This window comes from Amphiura filiformis, chromosome 17, assembly GCF_039555335.1.
Source record: "Amphiura filiformis chromosome 17, Afil_fr2py, whole genome shotgun sequence".
Taxonomy (NCBI): Eukaryota; Metazoa; Echinodermata; class Ophiuroidea; order Amphilepidida; family Amphiuridae; genus Amphiura; species Amphiura filiformis.
Genome location: NC_092644.1, coordinates 60,796,564 through 60,817,007, shown reverse-complemented (window position 1 = coordinate 60,817,007; position 20,444 = coordinate 60,796,564). Strand labels below are relative to the sequence as shown.

At 38.8% G+C, this 20,444-nt stretch overlaps 1 protein-coding gene across 1 annotated transcript in view; it reads left to right on the top strand.

The window, feature by feature from the left end:
- Positions 1-20,229, top strand: part of LOC140137336 (abnormal spindle-like microcephaly-associated protein homolog) — a 31,263-nt gene extending 11,034 nt beyond the window's left edge. The window contains 14 exon segments of the mRNA XM_072158979.1: positions 281-503; positions 889-1,125; positions 1,892-2,087; positions 3,278-3,423; positions 4,342-4,470; positions 5,570-5,764; positions 6,303-6,593; positions 6,595-12,795; positions 13,536-13,685; positions 14,400-14,591; positions 15,102-15,294; positions 15,701-15,855; positions 16,637-16,789; positions 18,088-20,229. Of these exon segments, the coding sequence (XP_072015080.1) occupies positions 281-503; positions 889-1,125; positions 1,892-2,087; positions 3,278-3,423; positions 4,342-4,470; positions 5,570-5,764; positions 6,303-6,593; positions 6,595-12,795; positions 13,536-13,685; positions 14,400-14,591; positions 15,102-15,294; positions 15,701-15,855; positions 16,637-16,789; positions 18,088-18,390 (8,764 nt within the window). The 3' untranslated portion in view covers positions 18,391-20,229.
- The last annotated feature ends 215 nt before the right edge of the window (positions 20,230-20,444 follow it).

Sequence of the window (20,444 nt, the reverse complement as noted above, 5' to 3'; positions counted from 1 at the left end):
AGCCTATTATAAGCCTAACAAACTTTAGTACTGCAAACTTAGACCTACACTGGCCAGTCAAGCATCACATAAAACCCAAGGTATTACTTGTTAGAGTATATCCCTACAGTGTATGAGTAGCCAATGAAGATAATACAAATATTACATTCCATCTACATTATCTTCAGCCTGTAAGAATGCATGTTAAGTTTATTTTGTTTTTACAAGCTTGGATATTCAAGTAAAGTTGCAAAGTATTAAATCTTTTACTCATTCCTAATCACACCATTTCCAATAACAGCCGTGTTGTAGAACTTCTCACCCACAACTGGAAGTTATCCCGTGAGTTGAGAGTGCCAGCCATCAGTCGCTTACAGAAGATCCACAACACTGATGTGGCACTGAAAGCCTTGAAGGAACATGGCATTGATGTGGAAGGAGGCGGAGTGAACACCAGAGCCATTGTAGATGGACACCGGGAGAAGACACTGGAACTGATGTGGAGAATCATCTTTCATTTTCAGGTTGGTTCAGTGCAAATCAGATTTAAAAATTTTGTAGTGATAATTCATTTCAGTGTTGGTAGATATTACTGTTAGAATATGTGGGCACTTTTTAAAGGATTCTATCCAAAGTGGAGCATGAGGTGGATGGAAGTAGTGATGTTTTTGGATGCGATACAGGAGCAAAAATTATGCATTAATTTTCTAATTACCTGTTAAATATGTGTCTTGTTTTGCATCCCTAGACATCAAGCAGAACATACTCAACATGGATATGAGCATGTTGAGGGGTCTTTTTTCCCCACAACTGTTTGCATGCATTTTAATTATTTTGCAAGAGATTTCAGTTCACCCACTTAGAAATGCAAAGCTTAGAATTTCAGTTTTGCTTCTAATTTTGTTTCAGGTTGAGGTGATGTTAAATGAAGATCAGATCAAAGAAGAGATCAGTTTCCTGAAGAAGAACCTCAAGCTTCAGCATGACCTCAACGCCATAGAGATGACCTTAGGAAGCACTGATGGCATGCTGGGATTGACCAGGGACCGTAGAGACTCTGTGGAGCCTAATGTGTACTTCAAAAGCAAGAGTCTGAGTCTGTTATTACAGTGGTGTCAGGCTGTGTGCCACTTCTATGGCCTCAAGGTAAAGCAGAATTTTAAAGCTTATTAGGATTTTACCGTAAGTTTGAATTAAAAGTGAAGGCAAGCTTGTTCTTTCTATGCTTGAAAGGGAATATAGATCTGTAGTGAAGTGAATTGACACCTGTCTTTGTTAGAAGACTAAAATACCCTCTGGTGTATATAGTTTGTCAATTTCTGTATTTCTATGGACTTATTTTGCTGTGAGCCAATACGATTTTTAGAGATGTAACTTTTCAAGAAATTGGCTGATTTCAGGAAATTTTAAAGAAATTTACCAATTTCAGGAGAGTTTTGCTCTACCCTTCCTGTGCAAAAGGATAGGAAAGTGTATTTTAAGGATTTTTCTGTGTTTTTTCAGGAAATTTTGACACCACTAAGTTACATCTCTGGATGTTATTTTACCTCTATGTGAAAAATGTGAAAAACATGTAAAGAATGTGTTCTTCACCATCAAAGATACAACAATCTGTTACCAATTTGTGTTGTATGAAGAAAATATGATTTTCTTTATTACATGCTATGCCAAACCTGCAAGTACAGGTACAGCACACTTTACAGTATTACTTGTACTGCTTGTTTTTTAAAGTCACCTACTTGTTGTGCTATCCATTCCAATACACATCCGTACACAAGAAAAACATGAATGAATGCATGTATATAGTTGCAGGATTTATACTTGAGTTGAGACTGACATATATTAAATGTTGAATTTGTTGTAAGGACTGAGATTTTCTAATCATACAACTTGTCTCGTCATCTCTTTGTAGGTTGAGAATTTCACTGTAGCCTTCTCTGATGGCCGTGCGCTGTGCTACCTAGTCCACCACTACCATCCATCATTACTTCCTCTGGACATCATCAAACAAGAGACGACACAGACACAGTATCAAAGGACAGAGTCGCCATCTAAGAGTGATGCTGATGATAGCTTTGATGGCCCATGGGCCAATGCATTCAGCCCAAGTAAGTTATTTTGGTTATAATTGTTATTACAATTAGTGGTTTATAACTGGAATGAAAAACAGGTGCAGTACAGAATGGTGTACAGGTGTGAAGTAATCATTTGGGCCCTTTGTGTAGCGAATCATCATGGTAACATTGTTGATCAAGGAAATGAGTCGGATGTCGCTAATATTGATTTTGAGATATTGGCAAAGAAAGTGTTAAAATTCTTTTGTTTTATATTGTTTTCAGCAATTGATAAAATGGTGTAACTTCAGAAAGAATAGTCGTATCAACATGGGGTTTTCAGTTTCTGAAAGCTCTAAATGTCCTTTTTAGAAACCTGTGTAAAACTCATTTTCGACCAGGGCCGACATGTGACTCATTCCCCTTGATCATGTAACATTGTATTCATATTGTATTTTCTGTGTTTGTTATTAGTGGTAACCACATTTACACTCAGGTCCACATGCAGGATTTTTTAGGTGTGTGCAAGATTTGAAAAAGTGGACTTTTTTCTGGGGGTGGTGAGGACAATTTTGTGAAAAGTGGACCTTTGACCAAAAAAAAGCATAAAAAACATTTTTTTTTGCTCGCTATATGCTCACAAATTGAGGGGGTACTGTACTACCATATTGCATGGAGTACACTCCTCATCCCTCTTCTTATTCAACATTATGCTTGTTTGACAGCCAATCAAAATCAACAAAGACAGGATTACTTATGACTTTCAGTAGAGTCAGGGCGTAAGCAGGGCTTGAAATAAGCAAGAGCAAGGGGCAAATTTACCCCTGCTAAAAGGCAAAATGCCCCTGGTTCTTAAACAGAACTGTGTGTATTTGTATAGACCAGGGACAGATAACCAATACAGGGTGTATCAAAATGATTGGTACCCATCAGTTTTCAGTGATTATGGACAAGACTGTCACATTAAATTGCAACGTAAGATTCACCTAATTTGTAGATAGATGTTGTGAAAGGATGTAAACTCTAAATTGTTGCAATTTCAATATGATCCAATGTTGCATTTGGAGGCAGCAGGCTTGTCAATAAATATGAAAACTGATGGGTACCAATCATTTTGATACAGCCTGTAGTTGTAACAAAACCAATCCTTGAAATTCAACATTTTATATACCCCTGATCAAAGTGAACATTTTAAAAGTCCCATTAATACATTAATTAATTGTTATTTATTGTTTAAATCCAAGGAACAGGAAAACCAGGAGAGTATGAGCGTCTGTTGGCCAATGAGCGTCACAACTACAAGATGTTGTATGAGAAAGTACGGGAACTTGGAGGCATACCGATGATGATCAAATCAACAGAGATGTCCAATACTATCCCAGATGAAAAGGTATGTGGTTTGTCTTTCCTAGTTAAAGGATAATCACTTGATGCACTGAACTTGTGTTTGTGCATCACAAATAGGCTGGAAATTTGGTTTTGAGATTGATTAATTGTAAACGAACCTGTTGATAAACAATATTATAGTAATGATCAGTTCAAGTAGGATTTGCCCGATCAATATCTCAATTTAGATGCTGTCAGGATTTTAATTGTGAAGGTCATTTTCCTGCTCATTTGTTTCATTATCTTTATGAAAGACACTCTTACTCATAGACCTTTTCAGCAGGTGATCAGAAATCTTTGGAAATTAATAGAGAGATGCACAGCAGCTGAAATGAGTATCCCATCATGCATTGCAGTATATCTGCATGCCCCATAGCAAATGTATACAAAATATAAACAAGAGCTGCTTAGATATTGAGAGCTATGGATAGTTTCACAATACTTTAGGGGTCATATTTTTGCAAACAAAAGTCTAAGCTTCCCTGATTTAAGCGAGTGATATAAAGTTGAAGTGAAGGATTTTATGTACATTTTCTATGGCACATTCAGTTCTATTATGGTACTGCAAAGCATAATGGGATACTCCTTCAGCTGCTGTGAGAGAGATGTAAATAAAACACCACATCCAATCACACACTGGTGACAGCATGTCTGATGAGCACATGGCATAGTTCACACCAATCATGTATTGCGTTTGCACGTTTTTGATGCAACATGTTGAAAATGGTGTCTACTCCGTAGTCGAATACACATTCAACTTGTCAAAAATTGATTTGTTCAATTCTGTTTTGATACTCATGCATGACTGGTGTGTTTCATTTAGATCCTCTTGAAAAGGTTTATTGCGGGCATTAATAATTTCTATTTGACTAGGTTTGGTTTTTATTCCTAATTACATTGTTAATGCATCATATTTCCACAGGTTGTGATTGTGTACATCTCCTACTTGTGTGCTAGACTCCTGGATCTACGTACAGAGACCAGAGCTGCTAGAGCTATACAACTCAAATGGAGAGCTTATAGACTGAGAAAGAAACAGCAGGAAAGACAGGTAATTGTTGTATTTCCCATGTGATGATATACTAGGATTTTCAATGTTCTTATATTTGCATCATACAATAATTATTTGCTTTAGCCTGGCTGCCCACCTAATCAGTGTGATGATCGTGGCCAGTTTTGTGGAAAAAGTGGGATGTATATTAAAATATGTCAACATATGATGAGTTCACAGATGCAAAACACAATCAACACCATTTTCAAACTCCTTTGAGATGAGGCCACCAACATGTGCCCTACAATGCTGGCTTTAAAATGAGACCCTACTTTCAAGGTAAATTTTTGAAAATATGATCAAAATTTGCACATGTATATTTCTTGATATTTGACCAGTTGTATTTGCCAGTATCTCAAATTGAGAAAAAAGGATATTTCAGTTTTGCTTCTGAACTCTTTATATGTAATTTTCTTTTTTTAATGAGAATCAGTCACAAGAATGATCCTGATAAAGTCACTTTATTTTGACTTTGGGCCTGATATTTGTGTCATCTTCAACATAAACTAGCAATCATGTCATTATTTCCAAACCAATTTTACAATGGTTCATTAAGGGGTTACTACACCCCTCGATAAATTTATGTCTATTTTTGCATTTTCTCAAAACTAATAACACAGTGGTAACAAAGTTATGTGTATTATAGGGGCAAGGAATCCAATTACTACACTGGAATTTCAGTGACCCAAGACAAGCGGTTTGTTATTTATTATAAGAAATAAGGTACCGCTAGTCTTGGGTCACTGAAATTCCAACGTAGTAATTAGATTCCTTGCCCCTATAATATACATAACTTTTATTACCAGTGTGTTATTATTTTTGAGAAAATGCAAAAATAGTCAAAATTTACCACAGGGTGTAGTACCCCTTAAATATATACATGTAGATGCTTCTCATTTGGATCACATTTGACACATGTGAAATCAGGGTGAAATTGTTGCCAGAAGTAGACTAATAGTGAAGCACTAAATTCAATTGTGCAGAGAGAAGCAAAGAAAAACCTTTGCATGATGTGCAGAATTTAATTTTTGTAAGTTTGTAAAACATCTTGAACTCAAGTAAAGGTATAAATATTTTTATGTTTTTAAAACCTTGGCAGATTCAAATAGCAGCCGCTACTAAGCTCCAAGGAGCTGTACGTGAATTCCTTACCAGAAGACGCCATGCAAGGATCATGGATTCAGTCATCAAGATACAGGCTCTACTTCGTGGGAAGATTGCTAGAAAGGAAGCACAACGACTGAGACGGGAAAAGATTGAGAAGAGACAGCAGAAAGCATCCATTGTCATACAGGTAAGCAAATGCAAAAACAGATTATTGACACAATCGTTTAAAAGCATACCAGTAACCTGAAATAACTTAGTCAGTAAGCATGTGGAATACATGGTCATCAATCTACTATGGTGTCATCCTAAGTTGATGGCCACATACTGTTAAAGGTGGATATTTTGGAACTACATTAATTTGTGTGCTTTTTGCACTCTCCTTGGCTTGCACAATGAAAGGTTTATTTAGCATGTGAGTCTTGCAGTTAAAATAGTCGGTCTTTTATACAGCAGCCAGTATACAAATAAGGAGGGAGTAGCTGACAAGAAATTAATTTTAATTGTTGTTTATACTTTAACTAAATGACTAAAAGGTATGATTAAACATCATTTTGCTGAAAAACAGATCCAAACTTGAACTGATAGTGAGATTTGGACAGTGTGACAAGCTCATTTTATTTCATGCATTAGAATTCCGTTCCAAAACAGGGTGTGGATGGATATGGAAAATTTCTGAAAAGCTGTTTCTCACAAACATTTTCTTCCATCATACTTCTTTATTACAGAGACATGTCAAAGGATTCTTACAGCAGAAGCGTTTCCAAAGGTTGAAGACATCAACCCTCTTGCTGCAGTCAGCCATCCGTGGTTATCTGGTGAGACAGCACTTGCACAGACAGGATAAGGCTGCTAGTGTGATTCAGGCGCATTACAAGGCATCAAAGCTGATGCAACAAGCTAGGTCACGCTATCTCAACATCAAGTCTGCAGCCATCACCATTCAGTCCATCTACAGAGGACATGCGGCACGCAAAGAAGCACACAGAACGAGAGCTGCAAGAACTCTACAAAGCGCAATGGAGAGGGTACGTGACACGTAGAGCATATTCCGTCAAGAAATACTCAGCAACCACTATACAATCATGGTACAGGATGTGTTTGGTAAGACAGGAGTACCTAGAGATCCGGAGATCAACGTTGATACTTCAGCGGCACATCAGAGCCTACTTGATCCGTAAGCAGCACAAAGAAGCAGCTACCACCATGCAGGCATTGGTGAGAGGATTCCTGGTCAGGCAGCAAATGAAAAAGATGCATCGCTGTGCTGTTTGTATTCAGAGCAACTTCAGGGCATACATGATGCAGAAACGCTACCAAGAGTTGAAACAAGCAACGGGAGTAATACAGACATACTGGAGGGCCACTTTGAGTGCAAAGCAACAGTGCAAGAGTTATCAGATTAGCAAAGGAGCATGCATCACCATTCAAGCATGGATGCGTGGATGCGTAGTCCGTCAGCATTTCAAGAAGATGCATTGTGCTGCTACTTGTATTCAAGCTAATTACAGAGCACATAGAGATTACGCACACTATCAACAGATGAAGAAATCAACAGTGGTTCTTCAAACATATTGGAGAGCAACATTGAACATGAAGCAACAAGCTGAAGAGTACCAGATCACTAGAGGTAAAGTGATAACCGTACAAGCGTGTGTGAGAGGTTTCTTAGTCCGTCAGCATTTGAAGGAAATGCATGGAGCTGCTACTTGCATTCAAGCTAACTATAGAGCGCATAAAGATCATACACGCTATCAACAGATGAAGAAATCAGCAGTGGTTCTTCAAACCTATTGGAGAGCGACATTGAGCATGAAACAACAAGCTAGAGAGTACCAGACTACCAGAAGTGCTGTGATAACCATGCAAGCATTAGCAAGAGGTTTCTTGGTTCGTCAACAAGTGAGGAAAATGCATCTTGCTGCTACCTGCATTCAAGCCAATTACAGAGCACATAGAGACAACTTCCACTATCAGAAGATGAAGATGTCGGCCGTTGTTCTTCAAACCTATTGGAGATGTAGAATGGAAATGAAACAACAGAGGAAGCAATACCATATCACCAGAGATGCAGCTATAATGATACAGGCATGGGTGAGAGGTTCCTTAGTTCGTCAAGAGTTGAAGAAGCAAAATGCAGCAGCTGTTTGCATTCAGGCCAATTACAGGGCACATGTTGCTCAGGCATCTTACCAGAAGACACGCCATGCATCTAGAACACTACAAACTTACTGGAGAGCCACAATGCTTGCAAGAAAACAGGCAGGAGAGTATCAAGCAACAAGGAGAGCATGCATCATGATTCAAGCCTATGTAAGAGGTCTTCTTGTTCGCAATGAGATACAAAAGATGAATGAGGCAGCCACCTGTATCCAGACTAACTATAGAGCTCACAAGACATACAGAGAGTATCATATGCTGAAGCAATCAACCCAGGTCTTACAGGTGTACTGGAGAGCAACTATGAGTGCCAGGCAGCAGATGAAAGAGTACCAGAGAACAAGGAATGCTGCTATCACAATACAAGCTTGGGTGAGAGGATACAGTGTACGCCAGCAGATCAAGAAAATTAATATTGCTGCCACATGCATCCAGAGTAACTTCCGTGCACACCGGGATTTCACCGCTTATCAGAAGATGCGTGACAGTGCCAAGACTATCCAGGTGTATTGGAGAGCAACGCTACAATCTAGGAGACAGTGTATTAATTATCAGATTACAAAAGGTGCCTGCATTACCATACAAGCTTGGGTAAGAGGAATTCTTACACGACGTCACATGCAGCAAATGCACTCAGCAGCAACATGTATACAGAGCCACTTCAGAGGTTATCAGGCATGCACACATTACCAGGAGATGAAGAGGGCTGCATCTGTGATTCAGGTTTATTGGAGGGCAACACGAAGTGCAAGAGAGCAACACTATAACTACATCCAAATGAAGAGAGCTGCCATCATCATTCAAGCAGCATTCCGTGGAAGGCAAGCCAGAGTCTTGGCTCATAGAGAAAGAGCAGCAAGAGCAATCCAAGCTACATTCAGAATGTACAAGGCAAGGAATGCCTACTTGGAGATGAAACAAGCTACAGTTGTGATACAAGCAAAGTATAGATCCCACCGAGCTCAGCAGTCATATCTGAGACTGAAGTCTAGTGCAATAATCATACAGACATACTACAGAGGTTTACAAGAGACTAGGAAGCTGCAAGCACAGTATGTACACACAAGAGACTGTGTAATCAAGATACAGAGTACGTACAGGATGTTTGTTGCCAGAAGATCCTATGTAGAGAAGCAGAAGGCAGCTGTTACAATTCAAGCTGAATACAGAGCATACAGGGTGTGTAAAGAATACCAGACAAAGAGGCGAGCAGCTATTGCTATTCAAAACTACTACAGAAGCATACTGTTGACAAGACAAACCAAATCAAGTTACTCTAGTATGAAGAAGGCAGCTATCGTGATCCAGGCTTACTACCGTATGCATGTGCAGCGTAGGGAATACTTGCGACTGAAGCAAGCAGCTACTGTACTCCAGGCTTATGCAAGAGGTAAAGCAGCTTGTACAGAATACAAGAGAATGAAACATGCAGCTGTGGTTATTCAGACACGGTACAGAGCTACCATTGAAGCACAGCAGAAACAACTTGAATATCAATACACCAGAGGAGCTGTCATCTCCATCCAAGCCATCTATAGAGGCTACAGAGTCAGGAAGCACCTGTGTCAAATGGAAGAAGCAGTGAAAGTCTTACAAATGTACTGGAGGGCTACCCTGGAGGCTAAGAATGCTAAACAGGAATATAAGACCACAAGGAGAGCTTGTGTCACTCTGCAGGCAGCTGTGAGAGGTTTCCTTCTGCGTCGCCAAGTGCAGAAGATGCATGTTGCTGCAACGTGTATACAGGCTAACTACAGAGCTTACAGAGAGACCTGTCAGTACCAGAAGATGAAACAGTCTGTTTGTTGTCTGCAGACGTACTGGAGAGCAACGCTGTTGATGAAGGAACAGGTTAGAGAGTATCATAACACAAGGCAGGCATGTATCACCATCCAATCTTACACGCGTGGATTCTTGGTGAGGAAGCAAGTAAACCTGATGAATTCGGCAGCTGTTTGCATTCAGAAGAACTATAGAGCACATCGTGACAACAAGAGTTACCATCTAATGAAGCAGTCTGCTATGGTATTGCAGAGGTATTGGAGAGCTACCCTTGCAGCTAGACAGGAGACTAAGGCATACCAGACTACCAAAGGAGCTGTGATAACAATTCAAGCATTAGTACGTGGCTATTTGGTTCGCTGTCAAATTGAGAAGATGAAATGTGCTGCAGTGTGTATTCAGAGTAACTTTAGAGCATTCATTGGACGAAAACATTACGTAGAGAAGAAGAAAGCAGCCCAGACTATCCAGATGTACTGGAGGGCAACATTGATTGCAAGGCAGCAAACTACAAGTTATCAGATTAGCAGAGGAGCATGCATCACCATTCAAGCATGGGTGCGTGGAGTCTTAGTCCGTCAGCATTTCAAGAAGATGCATTGTGCTGCTACTTGCATTCAAGCTAACTATAGAGCACATAGAGATCACACAAGCTATCAACAGATGAAGAAATCTGCAGTGGTTCTTCAAACCTATTGGAGAGCAAGGTCACAGATGAAGCAACAAGCTAGAGAGTACCAGATCACAAGAGGTCAAGTGATAACTGTACAAGCATTAGCAAGAGGTTTCTTAGTCCGTCAACAAGTAAGTAACATGCATCATGCTGCTACCCGTATTCAAGCCAACTATAGAGCTCATAAAGATCATACACACTATCAACTGATGAAGAAATCGGCAGTGGTTCTTCAAACACACTGGAGAGCAACATTGAACATGAAGCAGCAGGCTAAAGAGTACCAGATCACTAGAGGTCAAGTGATAACTGTACAAGCTTGTGTGAGAGGTTTCTTGGTTCGTCAACATTTGAAGGAAATGCATGGAGCTGCTACTTGCATTCAAGCTAACTATAGAGCGCATAAAGATCATACACGCTATCAACAGATGAAGAAATCAGCAGTGGTTCTTCAAACCTATTGGAGAGCGACATTGAGCATGAAACAACAAGCTAGAGAGTACCAGACTACCAGAAGTGCTGTGATAACCATGCAAGCATTGTTAAGAGGTTTCTTAGTCCGTCAACAAGTGAGCACAATGCATCGTGCAGCAACTTGCATTCAAGCCAATTACAAAGCACACAGAGCCTGTAGCCACTATCAAAAACTGAAAGCATCTGCTGTGGTTCTTCAAACTTACTGGAGATCTACAATGAAAATGAAGCAACAGAGAATGCAATACCAGATCACTCAAGGTGCTGTGATCACCATACAGGCATGGGTGAGAGGTTTCTTAGTTCTTCAACAGCTGAAGAAGCAGCATGCAGCAGCAGTGTGCATTCAATTTAACTACAGAGCTCATCTGGCATCAAAATCCTACCAGAAAACCAAGGAGGCAGCCATTGTATTACAGAAATACTGGAGGGCAAGAGTACTTGCTAAGAGACTTGCAGAGGAGTATCACATAGTAAGGGACTCCTGCATCATCATCCAATCACATGTACGAGGGTTCTTGCTGCGCCAACAGGTGCGAAAAATGCACTCAGCTGCAACATGTATACAAGCTAACTACAGAGCGCATCTTCTCAGCAAAAAATTCCAAACGATGAAACAATCTGCAGGAATTTTGCAAACTTATTGGAGAGCAACTCTTCTTGCCAGGGAGCAGGAAAGACAGTATCAAATTACCAGAGGAGCAATCATTACTGTCCAGGCTTTGGTCAGAGGGTATTTAGTACGAAAGCAAATAGAGAAAATGAATGCAGCTGCTGTGTGTATTCAAAGTAACTTCCGTGCCCATAGAGATTTCAATTCCTACCAGAAGATGAGAGCCAGTGCTATGACTATACAGGTGTATTGGAGAGCAACATTACAAGCTAGAAGAGAAGCAATTAATTATCAGATTACTAAAGGGGCTTGCATTACAATACAAGCTTGGGTGAGAGGAATTCTTACAAGATGTCACATGCAGCAAATGCACATGGCAGCAACATGCATACAGAGCCACTTCAGAGGTTATCAGGCATGCACACATTACAAGGAGATGAAGAAGGCTGCTTTGGTATTGCAAACTCGATGGAGAGCTGAACTTGTGTGCCGTGAACAAGCAAATAGTTACATTGAGTTGAGAAAGGCTGCTGTTGTTATCCAGTCAGTATTCAGGGGTAAACAGGCTAGATGGTGTGCTCATCAGGAGAGATCTGCCAGGACTATACAAGCTGCATACAGAATGCACATTGCCAGACAGACGTACTTGAAGAAGAGGCAGGCAGCAATTTTGATTCAAGCTAACTACAGAGCTTATGTTGCACAGCAGGAATACCAAAGAATGAGATCTGCGGCAGTCAGAATCCAACAGTACTACAGAGCCTTGCTGAAGACGAGGGCAGTGAAACAGGAATTCAAAGACACTAAAGAATCGATTATTAAGATACAGAGTACTTTCAGAATGCATGTAGAGCGGAAAGCTTACTTGGAGAAGAAATCAGCAGCCGTTAAAATCCAGGCAGTGTTTAGGATGCATGTGTTGCAACAACAGTATAATAAACAAAAAGAAGCAGCAATTGTTATTCAGAAGTATTATAGAAGTGTTCTGCTCACGAGAAACACAAGGACGGAATTTGTACATGTTAAACAATCCATAGTGAAGATTCAGTCTCAATATCGCATGTTTGTGCAGCAAAAGAGGTATGCTAGCATCAAGAAAGCAACTACAATTCTCCAGGCTTATGCAAGAGGTAAAGCAGCTTGTACGGAATACAAGAGAATGAAACATGCTGCTGTGGTCATTCAGACAAGGTACAGAGCTACACTTAGAGCACGCCAGCAACAACTCAAGTATCAGTACACAAAAGGTGCTATTGTAACGATACAGGCTGCCTTCCGAGGCTACCAAGCCAGAAAACTTGCCCACCAGATCAGAGCTGCAGTAACCATACAGTCATTGTACAAAGGTTGTGTTCAACGTCGAAGGTATCAGTCACTGAAGAAGAGTGCAATTATCCTGCAGGCGGTATTCAGAGGTAACCAGGCTAGGGCTGCATTGGCAGGAAGGAGACGTCAGTGGAATGCAGCTATCTGTATCCAGAGGGCTTACAGGGGATTCATTGCTAGAGAAGAATTGCAGGTAAGAGTCATGGTGATTTCTTAATCGAATAATAAATATCTTGGAAAAGAAATCTTATTTAAGTTTCCAAGGCAAGAAGCAATCGAATGGATGTTAGGAAATTGTTCCACAGTTTTGCAGTTCAGCACAATTGGCACATAAGAATCGCATAAAGTACGCTAATTGTTTATTTGCTATTTTATATGAACTATGCTCATACACATGACAGGAATCGCTTGAGTTTTGGACCCGGCCTGTAAATTTGACACAAATTTAGTTGATACACTGCAAAAATGTGTTTACCAGGCTTTCTAATGCCCATTTCCCTGAATTCTATCAAATTAGCTTGAATTGAATGTAAGATCGATACCAAAGCAGAGCTCTCCAGTATTTCTTGCATGTATTAATGGGGAAGTAGAACAATAAAAATTGTATTGTAATTGGGTAGGCATTGTGCATATGAAGAGTTCAGATGCAAAACTGGTCAAATAAATTAAAGATTAAGAAAATATGTGCTACTTTTGATCAAATTTTCAAAAATTTACTACCAAGGGAATTTGAAAGTGGGGTATTTAAAGCTAGCATTGTAGGGCACATGTTGGTGCCCTAATCACAAAAAGTTTGAAAATGGCGTTTATTATATTTTGCATCTGACCTCTGTGTATTGTGTTACATTATGCCAACAATGCAGGAAAAGAGATTGGCTATAGCATTATCTTGACAAAACATTGTTCTTAATCAATTTTTCCTCCCTACCACAGGCTCTAAGAGAAGCACGTGCAGCTCAGGTATACAGGTTTACAGCAGCAGCCTTCCACCATCTATGTGCCATGAAGATCCAGAGAGCCTATCGCAATTATCACATGATACAACTAGCTAAGCAGAGAATGCACTCCATCATTCATATACAGGTAAGAAACAATCGGGAGACAACACCAGGGGTCCATTTCACTCAACTTGACAAAGATTCGCAAGTCTCAAATCGTTTGTAACTTACGACAAGTTCCATTTTAACTTACAACTTCGTGAGTAGGGATTTACTAAAGGAACCCTTAGAAAAGTTATGTCTAGTATTGGGTATTACTCGTAACTTTATGAACGGTTACTTGAGTTACAAAGGGTTAAAGGTTTAGTGAAATGGACCCCAGGTGTATTTTATTGTAGTTTTGCACTACAGACAACTTTCAGCTGATGAAACAAGAGTTACCTTCAAAATTCTGAATCTGATTATGATATGTTTTCACCAACAGTCAATGCTATAGATACAAGTCTGACTAAAATCCCTTTTTTGTATTCATTTACACACCAGGGCACAAGATGCATACACACACGCATATATTTTATTAATACAGTGAACACTGTTAGTTTTTGGTAAAGATTAGTAAGATAATGTTTGTTAAATTCACCATTGCAATTTATAAAACATGTGTGAACATTAAGTTGGCACTCTGTAGTAACCAGTTGAGAAATATCAGTCAAAGAGTTTTGAACATCAAGTACAGTGCAAGGCATACTAATAGAAAACTGGTAACTCATTACTTCTGGATGTCATCTGAATTCCCAAGTTGGATCTTGTCAAGTTGAAGCTGACCAATTTGTGTTTTTTTCTCATTTTCTTCACCCAGCAATGGTGGCGAGCCAGACTGGAGCGTCTTCACTACAACAAACTACGACGAGGCATCATCTTGTTACAGAGGGCTGTGAGACAACACCAGATGGTTAGAAACCAAGCAGCGATTACACTGCAGTGTTATGCTAGGGTGTGGCTAGCCAGACAACATGTCAAGAAAATGAAAGCTTCAGCACTTAAGATTCAGGTAAGGATAATAATAATGCACATCCAAAATGATAGCGCAGTTTGATGGGTTTCCCCTACCAATTTGAAGTGCAATTTTGAAATTATTTTCTTGGAAGAAAAGTGGTTTGATAGAGATATGACTGTACCTTAATTTCTCTAATATGAAGTTACTGGCCCCATTATTGGCCTGATATATGAATTATCCAAACTGACCAAGAAGTTGTGTACCCATCAGACAATCGAGAAGTTTTGAATGGCAGATGCAAAATTGCCTTGTTAAGATGCAGCTTTTTTGCCCCAAGTAAATATGCAATGCCTCTAATCAATTTTGTCTGAAATGAAAATTCAGCATGTATCTGAAGTGGACACACAATATGCAACCACTGCTAAGACCTTGAGTGTGCTAACCACTGTCTTCATAAGATATGAAGCGTGTCTGGTTGGCCATGTGAATAAAATAATCTGATTAGAAATTACCATCTTAGTAATGATTGATGCATGTTTAAATTGTTTTCCTTTATTCACCCAGTGCATGTGGCGTGGTTTCAAAGTGCGTAGATCCAACAAGAGCAAGAAGGTAGCCGCAGCTCGTGCCAAGTGTAAGGCTGCCAATGCTGCAGCAACGGAAGAGAAGAAGCTCTGTCACAGGACACAATCAGCTCTGGACTATCTGCTGCAGTACAAAGAACTCTCATTTATACTGGAAGCTCTTATGAATCTTGGTAAGTATAATAAAACAGAGATGCATACATCTACTTAACCTAAAGGAGAGAACAGTTGTTTGTTCTGAAGACAAAGTTGATCGATGCTCGAGTACAACAACAAAACAATAATATGTTACATACTTGCAGAACAACCTAAAGAACTACAAAAAACAGGAAGGTCCTGGACTAGATATATGAACTTCACATACAATATCCATGCCATACCTCAAGAGTGCAATACTCAAAATATCAGTTTTATACAACAAAAAAAACATTGAATGAATCTGAGAGTTTGAGAATATTCAACAATGTTTTAAAAATCTATCTTTAGTGAGGGTAAAACTTCTGAATAAAATTGTAATCAATTTTCATACTTTCTGTGAACAAGAATGCTAACCAAAAACCTATCATTTTTTGTTTTTAGACGTTGTGACCCGACTCTCCCCAATCTGCTGTGAGCGTCTTGTTGCAGGTCAAGCTGTGCCTGTACTGTACACTCTCATACGTAGTTGTAACCGTAGTCAGCCGTGTAAAGAAATCATCAAGTATTGTGTTAGCATCCTGCTCAACTTAGTGAAGGTAAGTTGGCTATGTACAATAAGTTATGCACATATTTTTCCTGGATACAAGAAAATTATACTTTCATACAGCTGAACTCTTTCCTACCTGTATTTGTCTGTATAAATAGGAAATATTCCTGGCAACTCATTTCATATGTCTGATTATTTTCCTTAGGTCAATTATATGCCTTCCTTAATTAAGGTGTCGAGTTGGAATAGAACATGACTATCTCGGGGTTAGGGTGGGTTAAGTGGTGTCAAAGTCTCATTGAATCACTCCAATAGAAGTTAACGAACCCCTAAATACTTCCACAATCTACAGTTTAGTAAATGTATTCTTACAATTCAGAATATGAAGAAAAAAACCCCAGAAACTTAACATTCCAATGACCATTGAAGATTTTGGCTTGGGACTTTTATTTTACTGGTGTGATGCTCTTCCAACTGATCTAACAACCCTAATCAAATTTTCTCAAAAACATACAATTTTAGAAGTGATTTTTCAAATCAAAGCTTTGTCTCGGATAAAATTGTGTTGGATGTTTTGGTAATTCGTATAATTATTTTACTGTTGATGATGTTGTTGAAAATACTTACGGATATCACTAAAGAAAACTCAAGACTACCTAGTGTGGTGTCATCCGATTTAAAGATTGGCCCCAATGCCATTTTCAAGAAACCATCAGAGCAAACAACATCGGCTGATGATACGGAAGTTCTGCAAAAATGCTCAGTAAGCAAATCAAATATGTAATTTCATTTAACTTATTTTGAAATTTTAAACCTCTATCTTTTTACAGTATCCCAAGACCACTCATGCTGTGTTTGATGTGCCTGACTCTGTGACCACAATCTTGGACCTGATGCAGATATACCGTGAGAAAGGTGAACTCATCTTCTGCCAGACATGTCTGCTGCTTGGTACCCTCAGCCATGATCCAGAAAGAGCTCAGGTAAATCAAAATTGATATGTGGAGATTGATTTTAATTTATTGCATGTTCATACAACATGACACCGTGTTTTTGCCAGAGAGCATCCATTTTGAAGGCAATTCGGGCTGCTAAAGCATACTTCATTGAGAGGCACCAAGGCAAAGGCATGGGGCATCCAAGGCAATTGCCTTTGGTGCCTCTGGTTATTTTCTTCTGTGGTACACGTTTGTTTGAAGTCCTAGCTAGATAATATCGTAATCACTCAAGTCATTTTCATTTCAGCGTAAATTATCCAATGAAATTGTCAGCCTCCAAACAGTGCCATATTGGAAATTTCTAAGTTATAATTAAAGACAGAGATAAATGCAATTTATCGCGTCTGATGTCACTGTCAATTACGATCCTTGATTGGTTTACACAGGTTAATCAGCGCGTAAAAGGAAGGCCGATCTATCTGGTGCTGATCGGAGAAAAGGAATAGCAGCAAATGGCGAAAAATTTCAGTACTTTTACAAGGCAAAAAGCAGCTTTTCTAGGCATTGTGGACATGGTGCATTCACCAAAGAAAGTTCCCTACTATAAAGACCTAACTTTTGAGATGGTTTGCATGTCGAAAGGTGCAAAATTAACAATCGGCGCCCGGTTATAAATCCGCGCTCAGCAAGTCATCATCACGACACTTTGTAAACAAACCGTGCTCGAGTTTGATTGACAGGTGACGTCAGACGCGATAAATTGTCTTTATCTTTGTCTTTAATTATACCAGAAAAGCCTTTGATTGGAGGTGTTTCAATATAGCCTAATTAGTCTCTTATTCCAGTATGTATATTTGCCAGAAATAGAAATGGTGCACAAAGATGGACTTGAGACTGTGCAATGCAAATGAAATGAAATGAATTAATGTATTCCATGCAACTTCTGAAATTAAGAAAACACCTGTTATATATTTTTACAATAGCGTAGCACACAAGACAGTCTAATAATCATACAACAATAAATTATGTTGCACTGACTTCTAATAGAGCAAGAGAAAAGATAGGGAACAAATTGGATTGATTCTCATGTCAATCTGCCAGTTCTTGAACTTGTAGCAAAAAAGTTACTAAAAAAGTAGGAGAGGAAGTGATCATGACTAGTAAAAGATTCACCAGCATTCTGCTGGATAAGCTTCAGACCAGGGATCTCGAGTGTGCTGGTTCAATTCCCACCAGGTCCGATTTATGCACTCTGAATTTTTTAGTTGTCAGTTCACCCAATCTCTCCTTTCTGTTTAAAAAAAGTTACTAATGATAATTCTACATTATTCTTTTACTTTCAGGCTATCCGTGGAATGCCAAAGATTACAGACAAAATCAAGAGCATCCACCGACTGACAGAGCGCAAACACAAGATAGACAGCAAGCGTATTGAGGCCAAAAAACGCACCCTAAACGCATCACGGATGAACTCAAGCTACCTTAACAGTTCATGCTTGAATGCCAGTGTGATTCCTGGGACGACGTTTAAGCGTAGACGTGTACAGCCTGACTGGGTGTTGGGACGTGGCAGGATGCGTGAAATCAAAGATCCAATACACGCCATCAAGTTCCTAATGGATGCCTTGGGTCTGCTACATAAATAACTTTGTTCAAATTTGTAGGGTTGATAACTATGATACAGTAATGGAAGACTTTGTATATTTTGAGATATGACACATGGAGTAAAATTCTGATTAAGAATGTGGCGGTGTATGGATGCCTACAATGTGACTTCCTCTGTAAATTGTGTCTACACAAGGAAGTTGCAAACTTGACATGGTTATATTTGAGTATGCTAATTTGAATGTGTACATAAAGTTGTTGCAGGGGTGTGATTCTTCAGAATTTTTCCTGATTTCAGGATTTTTGTGACCAAAATTTAAGCAATTTGGTTGATTTTCAGCCTGTTTTGGCCCAATTTCACACTGTTTTTCAGGATTTTCTTCTACTTCAGGATATTGCACAAAGCTTTGAATCACACCGCTGTTGTTGAATTTGCATAAAGACACATTGTGAGCATCTATAGACTAGCAGGTTCTTGCTCAAAATCTCAGACATCCTTTCACTACAGGGTGTCTATGACCTGGACAGCAGATTTGCATTATTGCACATCTAATATAAATCCAGACTGATGTGGACCTCTGTTGTATACAGACAACACACAGTACACACCAGCACACAGTATAACAAATTGGGTGTTAAAAAGTACCACATAAAATTGTTTTAACCTTGCATTTTGTTTTATCAATACCTGACTGTCGAGTAACCTTGTACATGTTGTAATTAATTTGTAAAAATCTGTAATCACTGTAAAAAACTAAAGTATTCATCAATCATTATGTTTCAAAATCCTTCAAATGTTTTTACCTCTATCTTTTGTCATCATTTGCACCAAATTATCCAGAAAGAAGAAATGTTGCATATTGATTTGTTGTCAATTCTCCTGAGGTTTGGAATATTTGTCCTGCCTTTATTACAGTATATTTGGTGTTTGTCTACTACAAGGTAGTTTATAAGAACTCTGTACATGTACACACATTTTGATAAATGGGATATTTTTATGTTATGCTTGTGCATTCAACACTGGTGCCATATGTGTTGTAAATAATGTATTATTTATATTAACTGTAAATATTTTATAAAATTTACTCTTTTTTATACCCAACTTTTGATAATCTGATATTTGATACCTAATAGTACACTACAGTACAGTTACATTACATAAATGCATTTAACTATGCAACTGAGCAGGTTAGACCTGTGGGGAATTATGATAAGGCAAAAAAAATTGGTTACTTGTCCAATAGACCACTTTTTATAGGTAGGTCGGTCAGTCGATCGGTAGAAGTTTTTATTTTTCTCCAAAAATGACTAGCATGCCAACATACATGCATTCTCACTTGGGACTGGAGGTACGATCTTACGCTTCAATCCTTAACAACACTATGCACTATAAACGTTGTACTCAATCAAGTGCATGCTTGGTGTGATCCTCCTTTCATTCAATAACCAATGAAGAATGTGAATGAGACTACTATGGTGAATATCATGTAAATACTACAAAGTGACTGAGATAAAGATTGTGTGTCGGACTGTCGGGGTGTGTGTGTGGAAGGGTTTCTGGGGGTGAGTGTGTGTAGTTAATCTGTTGATGATAAGGTATTATTGAACATGGGACAACGCTTCTCTCTGACTTTTAGATTAGAAACGTTCAAAATGTATGTCCGAGTAGTTTGTTCTTTCTCAGTTGTAGGTGCTTTTTCTCTTACAGCAACCAATAAGCACCAATGATTGATGCTGACAATGTAATTATAATTGTTATTGTAAGAATTGAATACTGTGTATTGTCAGGACTGAATTCTGTAGATATGAATGTTGAATGCCAAGGTTGAGATGGGTGTTGTATATTATGTAAATAAACCAGACACGGCTGTGTAAAGCTATTTGAAGTCTTATTATGTCTAATATTTGCATGTCCTTGAGTTAAAATCCTTGGGCAAAATTAAGTTAATTTTAAAATGGTGCAATCCTATCTTTATTTGAATTGTTTTATCAAAACGAACAATTTGAATCCTTGCGACTAGAGGAATACATTGGAATGGTTTTTAACACAATTTGAGCAACTTCGCAATTTGACCCTGAATAAAGTTCCATGACC